This window comes from Cylas formicarius, unplaced genomic scaffold, assembly GCF_029955315.1.
Source record: "Cylas formicarius isolate icCylForm1 unplaced genomic scaffold, icCylForm1.1 PGA_scaffold_2__14_contigs__length_35257938, whole genome shotgun sequence".
NCBI classification, from domain to species: Eukaryota; Metazoa; Arthropoda; class Insecta; order Coleoptera; family Brentidae; genus Cylas; species Cylas formicarius.
The window spans coordinates 14,546,572-14,554,879 of NW_026844319.1; the positions used below are offsets into that span (position 1 = coordinate 14,546,572).

Sequence of the window (8,308 nt, forward strand, 5' to 3'; positions counted from 1 at the left end):
ATAATGCAATAGTATAACAGTGTAACAGTAAATTATATGTACTAGTCCACTGCTAAGTAAATCACTACAGTTCAACTTCTCTAATCAGAACAGACGCTAATAGCGATGTCCTAATCGGAAAGATTTATTGCCATTCGTCTCTTAAGCAGGTACGCAAATATTTTTTAAATGGGTTCCGGCAAACATCAGTTTCCTGAATTAGAATTTTCATTATAAAACCAAAAATAATGTCGAAAGGAAACATGTGACTTTGGAACTAAGCAAGAAAGGGCGACGATCGTAAGTACCATTCATAAGAATCGAGAAAAAATTGCATTAATTATTATTAGTAAATTTATGTACATGGTTATGTGCATTGTACAGTCACCAAAATATACAATGGCCATTTAAACAAAAATTAGTTGGTTATAAAATAAAAACTACTCATTAAGTGTAATATACTCTTACTCATTTGAAGCTTTAAAAATAGACATTTTATGTTTTGGTTTTGGTTATGTTTGGTTAGTTAAAACTTGACCTTAAATCTCATCTTCAAGGTCAATTTTAATTTTTTAAGGAAACCCCATATTTTAGATGTCACAATCTGACAGCCCTTTCTAATTTTGGTAGCAAAAAAATGTATAAGTTACTTTTATTTAAAACAGTTATACTTTTTTTTAATAAATGCTACAAGATTTCTAATTTTTCGTCGCTCGGCGCGCTATTTAAGTGTTTTTCGTAATTTTTTTAATATAAATCTATTTTGTCAATCAATATACATACATACATATTATATATTAAATAGATTGTTACAACCAGCTGTTTCGATTAAAGAAGTTGCAGTGTATTCTATTCTGCTGTTCTATTAATACTAGTTTGTAATAATGTGTTTTCTTTAATTTTTTAATAAGTAACCTCAAGGCATGATGTTATGTAATTGTTTTTATATTAAACAGTGAACTGGAGTCTTTAGTTCAATATTAAATTAGGTACCTATCGTTATTCCAGTTTGTTCAAAATAGGGCGCGACGAAGTCGATCACTTCCTCCCTGTCAGCCGTCATTATAATGGCCGTAATGGCGATATCAGTGTCCTACAAAGGGCACGGTAGTTAACGAGCAGTTGATAATAATCTAACTTACGCCTCTAGCAAGATCGCCTACAACGCCGTCCCAGGAACCGTTAACTTTTTCTCCGAATGTTCCAGATTTGGGTTCCACGAATTCGAAATCGAAACCCATCACTTCCGATAGTTTGTTAGCGAAATCCACACAGTAACCCGTCCAATAACTTTCCCCGGTTTGAGGGTCTTGTTCTTTATATGACCACGGCAAAGCCTATATATTTACAAATATACACTTATATAGTTACAGCAAAGCAGTTTTTGAAGCCAACTCTTGCAGGCGATAAGAACCATTTTTTATGATGAAAAGTTTATTTCGGTCTTTATTGATAAAACATGACTACCAAAAATATTTAACGAAAAAAACAACTCTTCATGGAAAAGTTTCTTCGTTTAGAGGCAATAAATTGTAAGCTTAAATAACACAGTAGGAAAGGCATCTCTGAAATAGAGCGGGTTTATGTTTAGCCATGTGAATTGACTGTTGTCACAGACGAGTATTCCTAGATTGGATATTAGAAATCCTAGTTAGTGTGTTTAATGAATATGTAAGTAGGTACAGGGTGGTCAGTTTAAGAGGGGCCCTATACCTTATCTCGAAACCTACTGGGGTTGCAAAAAAAAGTAGATACAAAAGTTGTTTCTATTAAAATGACCTTTATTTTTTTATTTTCCTAATCGTTACTTTTTTATATACACAGTGGTATAACAAAGTTACATTTTTATGAATAGAACACCCTACATTTTATTGCATTTTTGTAGTCCTTTCAAAGACAAATTCAACGATATAGATGAGTATGGATCTGTGATGCACCGTTTCGAACTTATTAGCGATCATCTTCAGGATTCGGGTTATGTTTAAACCATCATTGTTGGGTTGGTTATTAACTTTTTAAACTTTTTTCCATCTATTACTTTTACGAAAATAATGGTTTTCAGATCAGTCATTTATAGCGAGATATTTGCCTAATGCATAAATAAATCGATAACATGCATTTTGTACCCTTCAGATGGGTGTTTTTACTAGAACATTTAAAAAGCTTTAAAAGTTTGTTTGCATTAAGGTGTCACATACCATTTTTTAAATACTTTTAATCAGAAAGCGTCGGCAGCTTCGATAGGTAAAAGTTCTGCATAATGAGCTGTTGATAGAAATAGCCCAAAGTGCACTTACAATTTTTTAACGAGTCTGTTAGTTTAATGTCATATTATTAATTCTTTTATCAAAGTTATTTTTTTATCATATTCTGTTTTGTGAATAGGGAGCACTTTTATGGATTGAGTCGCAAATTATGAAGAAGTGAAATGATTTTAATCCTTTCGAGGTCATAATTTGGCTGTTTTAGTGCAAATATTTGTTGAAACATTTTTAAGTGATTAAAGTTATGATAACAAAAGGCATATCTCAGAACTTATATATAATTTATATAGACTTTTCTTCGTAAAAAATGTTGTTCTATCAACTGTTAAAGTTTGTTATCCAAAACTTGGTCTATATGAAACCTCCATTTTTACTCTAACACCTGTAATAATTCTGTTAATTGGGTAAGTAATTCCCTTAGTACCTTCACTAATGACTATACCACCCTAACTAATCATAACAATACCAGTACTATGCTCTGTTTCTTAATGCGAGACAGTTATAATTTTTAATTTTGCAATAACTGGGATTAGTAAACAGGGTAGACAACTTAAAGGTTGCATCGTAAAGAGATGATACATAATTGATATTATAAATATTATAATTATTTAGAAGTAAGAATATTATGAAAATAGTGAAATGAAATTTCAAAAATCTACTATTTACCATACAACTCCGCTTGTAAATTGTAGTCACCATTTTCCGAGTGGCCAGATGATATTCGTTGGAGTCCTGACAAAAAGTAAGTCGCAAGGGATAAGACGAGTATAATATTCTTCTGATGCCAGTTTTCCCATTCTCATGTCTTACAGTTTCTTTTCTTCCTGTACTGCTCATTGGTGAACTAATGGGGTACGTTTTTTCTCTTACACAAGTCGGTATATTGTTTACTGTTCAACTGCAGTCATATTCGAACACATTTCAACTATGTTCGCAACTCACAAGTTGATTTTGATTGGCAAACAGATTTGAACACATTGAGAATACAAATTTTCGTATTTCCGTTTCTGAGCAACAAATTCAGAAACACTAGCAAATTTTAAACACGGACTCTGTCAACAACTGCCGAAAAGAAACTAGAATTCGTTAAAACACTGCCACCTGCCACTCTCGGAACCCTTGACATAGGTACAATATTACACCTATGTAAAAAGGCTAACACTACTAGGTTTTACAGTAACAATAATTATGTATAACTTTCTCGCACTAGCAAACAGATCATAATATACATATTCGATGGAATAATAAATTCTGCTGATTCCCTTAATTGCTTACCAATGCTAACTCTAATTTCTACGGTATGGAGTAAGATTCCAATAGAACGATGAGTTTTTCAAGTACTCACATGTGTAATTCCAATTCTGTAAAACGCCTTAATGGGGTTGAGCGCCCCACCCTTAACAGTGTTAAATTCTCCATTTCGATAAGTGGCCAACATTTCGAGAGTACCGTTAACATTCTTTTCAAAAATCCCTTTAACATTCATCGTCAAACTGTTGCCCTTCCTCTTGATAACGGTACTACTTTCGTTAATGAGATTTTCCACAATTTCGTCGAACCGCTGCTTCGTCTGTTCCGGAAACCTCGAACTGTTGCACTTTAGCACTTTGGGAAACTGCAAATTGTCGTCTAGCATGGTCTTTACGACTCTGGATACGAGTTCCGACAGCCAGTAAATAAACTGGGACTGCATGTTAAAGTCCGACGGACATTGGCATTCGTCTCTGAGCAGCATGTCGCAGCAAAAGTCTTCGTCCGGAGTGACGACGGTGATCGGCAGATCGCCGATAACGTCGCGATCGAAATTTTTGTATCTAAAATCGGTAAATACCAGATTCCATCGCTCCGGGAGCTTTAAAAGGTCCTGCTTCAACGCCTGGTTAAAAATGCTGCTAACATTCGACGTAGCGGCGATTATAGCAAAGCTGTTGGGCGTGGGGCGGATCTTGTTGATCCTCTGTATAGCCTTCTTGTCTAAGTTTGATATGATCATTCTCAGCCGGGTGGAGTCCAGCCAGTAATACAAAGCTTGATCTATATCTAGAAACACATTCAGCAGTGTATTAATATCTTTTTTCAGAAGCTATTATATAAAAATAAAAAAAAACTCATGATTATGCTGGGTGTATCCTAGTTTTCTATATCGCGTGTTACCATTGCAATTGAAAAACACTCCATGTTAATAAAAAACCAAATTAAAACAAATGGACACAAAAAAACATAAATGTTAAACTGACAACAAAATATTAATCTCATCGAATTCTGTTGTAAGGTGTACTTTTCAGTTTTTGAGGAATAAATAAGATGGGCATGTATACAGTATACTTTTGAAATCCATTTTTCTCGAAAACGGCCCATTCGAGCAATTTTAATCAAGTGAACCTTTTTCAGTTGCAAAACACAACTTGTCCGATTTTATAAAAATAAGTCTAAATGTCAACCCAAGTATTTATTTATTTATTGTTCGGCTTTAAACATATATTAAAACAAAACTTATAAGAGAAATTTAAGCACCAAATCAAGAATCTTGATGAGGTAGTTTAGAGCAGGTTCCTATTTCCATACCATTTCTACACTTCTACCAAGGCCAGGACGTATTCTGTTGGGAGTTTTCCAAGGTAAGTCAAAATCAGCAGAGACTCCGGGCTAGTTGAACTGACATTGTGTTCCTAATATCTTCATAAATTGCTATTTCCTTTTATGGCTTCTTTTAGGGGGCATTTCTCGACATCTGTTGCCGTTCTATATATGCTTATCCCGGGTGATGCCGAAGGGAACATTTTCTTGCATAATACCATTAAATAATTAATTAATTAATTTTCTTTAAAAACGCCTTTAATAACGTGTTGTCATTGTCAAAATTATTTTACTGGCGTTTGATTTATTACCTAAACTATATTTTTCTTTAAATTTTGCAATCATATTTATTTCAAAAACTGAAGATTGGCTTATTATAATTTATTCAAACTCGTGCGGCACATGAGGGAATCATACCGGCCCCTTTTGTATTAGAACTTTGGGATAAAATGTACTTGGGAGTCCATATTTGGGTACCTAAATATTTCCATGGGATTTCCTATGTTCCGGTCGGCAATGCATCACCAAGTATAAGTATATATAGAATGCAGGAATACATGGAGAAATGCCTCCTAAAGGAGTCACAGGCCCTAATGACTGAAAATGAAAACGGCATTCTATTAATATTGCCAAAACTGATTCCGAAAATGCTTTGAAATTTTAGTGCTTTAGTAATTTTGGGTTTCTGAATTTGAAATGCGTCTTGGTGAATATGCTGGATGAATACCAACCATGCCCACAAACTTGGTACTCAACTGAAACACACTATGCGCAGCATTACTGGCTTCCGATAATTAGACATATGGCATCATCCATCTCAAAAGACAAGAGCCCTAGTCCATCAATATAAAACAAAAACGCAGATCAACAACTATCAATTGATGAAGACGTTAGGATCTCAGTGTCAGTTCAACTCAAGTCTCGAAGACCACCAGTCAGGAGTGCAAAAGAGCTCTGCGAGAACCATTTTGATGTCAAACAAAAACGAAGGATATATGAGAGCTGTCTGTACCACCGGATGTGCTATCGCAGCCCGGAGTGTCTCTGCTGATTTTGACTTACCTTAGAAAACTGCCAAGAGAATACGTACTGGCCCTGGTAGAAGTTCAGAAATGGCATGGAAATTATCTCAAATTATCTCATCAGGATTTTGGATTTGTTGCTTTAATTTCTGTTATTAGGATTTGTTACTACAAATGGAAAGTAAAACGATAAATAAATAATTATCTGGGTTGACATTTATACTTTTTTTTATAAAATCGGACAAGCTGTGTTCCGCTACTGAAAACGGTTTACTTGATTAAAATTGCTTGGACTTCAAAAATACACTGTATGTATGCTCATCTTATTTATTTCTCAAAAATTGAAAAGTAGGCCTTCAAACAGAATCGATGAGATTGATATTTTCTTGTCAGTATTTTGAGAGTATTTTCATACATTCATGTATTCATACATTTTCAAACATACATTAAAATATAAGAGAACGTGGACCGTTGAGTCGATCTCAGGGAGAAGGAAGGCTCAAATTCTAAAACTTTCTCTAAATCTGCTCCGGAAATATTAATAATTTTCTTTTAATCCATTACTTTTAGATCATGTGAGCATGAAAACTAGGACTGATTTGTATTTCCCTCGAATTTGGGTTTCTATTGGTTTGTAAATGATTTTTGAAGAACATGATCCAGATTTACACACATTAACATTTTTAGTTAGTTTAGTCCATAAAAATTGGATTTTTTTATTATTTGCTTAAAACAGAGTTTGTTGTAGATTTTTGTATGATTGTACAAGGGAATTATGAATGCTTGTCTAAAATTTCAGTATTTCTCCAAAACTTGAAAAAAACTGGCTAAAAATTATAAAGCCTACTTAACTTGTTAGAATATTTAATTAATTGAAAGATCACACAAAGTTGACACAAAGAATCCAGTAATTGCGGAAAAATTTGGATTTTCAAAGAGAAAATCGACAAAACTGTAATTTGTGCCATCGAACTCTGCACTGTAATAGTTGATTTGGAAAAAGCTTAAAGTAGAATTTGGCCAAAAGGATTAATGTATAATTTCTACGACATCAACGCACCTTCATTTTTATTAAAACTGATTGAAAATTACCTAAAAGAACATTAGCGTGTAATAACAAAGGGTAAACTTCTTTCCCAACTACTATAAGTTAATTGTGAAGAGGAAGTGCTTTAACTAGAAGAAACTTTGGAAAGCAACAGCTTCAAAAACATATACAAATCGTCGGAATTTTAAATAAAAAGAATCAATCAAATATACGGGGAAAACACTGTTAGACCTTTCGAACATAGACTGACAGCATATGCCCTACATTTCTTGTTTCTTGTTCAAGCAATGTCGGGCATATTAACAGACGTAACGGCATCTTTCGGCCTGTATACAACCTGATAACAGACATTGACGGACTAGACTAGGTTAAGTTAGTATCTAATAAATTTGATTAGCATTCAATATTACAATAAAAATAATAAAATATATTTTCAAACAACAGAAATTGTGGGATAATTTAAAAATAATAATTAAACTAAAAACAATACTAATGAAAACATAAACATAAATAATAAATACAAATTCTTGCCTTTCCTATACTATCTCTTTCCCTTTTACCAGCTTTCTAAATAAAAACACAACACACAACACAACTAGTATAAAATTTCATAACATTTAGCAGATTAAATAAACAATAAAGATATATTAGTTAGGCTAAGAATAAGGAAGGATAAAAATCAAAATGTGACACACCTAAAGAAAAAATTTAAAATAAAAAGTAATGGAGTCTGCGGGGCTGAAACTTCTAAAAAATAACTAAGCTCCTGAATTGATAAAACAAAATCACAGAAACCCTAAACGATGATAATTATCTAGGATAAAAGCATAAGGTGCATGAATTTTACATCTATCATGGTCGAATATGACTAGAACGTCGGTTGCTTTTCTAGCATCCAAATACGCATCTAGAAGCTCTAGAAACGGTCCGATGGAGACATCGGATTGGATGTAGGGTATACTCATGTTGTTGGAGAGGTGGAACGCCGGGTCGTTGCCCGTCCAAGTCAGGTCCAGGATGAGAGCCACGCCCCCAGAAATGCTCTGGCAAACTGTAAGTACCCATCTGATAGTTATTGGTGTAAGTATTGGTTTAAGATTACTTTTTACCGGTTTGATAGTCTTCGTCGTTACCCTCCATGGCTGCATGGCTTACGGTCACCCTCAAGTCGTTGAGCGTGTAGTTTAAGGTTTCTTCCAATACTTTAACTACATCTTCCTGGCCGTGTTGTTTTAGAACGACTGCAAGTGAAGAATTTATCTTTCAAGATCATGTGAATAAAAACTTAATATAGATGTAAGAATAATATGAAAATAGATAAATTGTACTAGATATGCTTATTAAAGAAAATAGTATTTACAATACTACTTCATTTGTAAATTGTAGTTATCATATCCAAGAGTATTCAGATACATCAT

The 8,308-nt window shown here is 33.7% G+C and overlaps 1 protein-coding gene across 1 annotated transcript in view; it reads right to left on the reverse strand.

The window, feature by feature from the left end:
* LOC132698497 (ionotropic receptor 25a) overlaps positions 1 to 8,308 on the reverse strand; it is a 44,712-nt gene that overhangs the window by 2,060 nt on the left and 34,344 nt on the right. The window contains exons 2-6 of the mRNA XM_060664606.1: positions 8,000 to 8,131; positions 7,738 to 7,941; positions 3,589 to 4,283; positions 1,122 to 1,316; positions 973 to 1,072 (exon numbers count right to left, since the gene is read on the reverse strand). Of these exons, the coding sequence (XP_060520589.1) occupies positions 973 to 1,072; positions 1,122 to 1,316; positions 3,589 to 4,283; positions 7,738 to 7,941; positions 8,000 to 8,131 (1,326 nt within the window). The remainder of the gene's footprint in view (positions 1 to 972; positions 1,073 to 1,121; positions 1,317 to 3,588; positions 4,284 to 7,737; positions 7,942 to 7,999; positions 8,132 to 8,308) is intronic.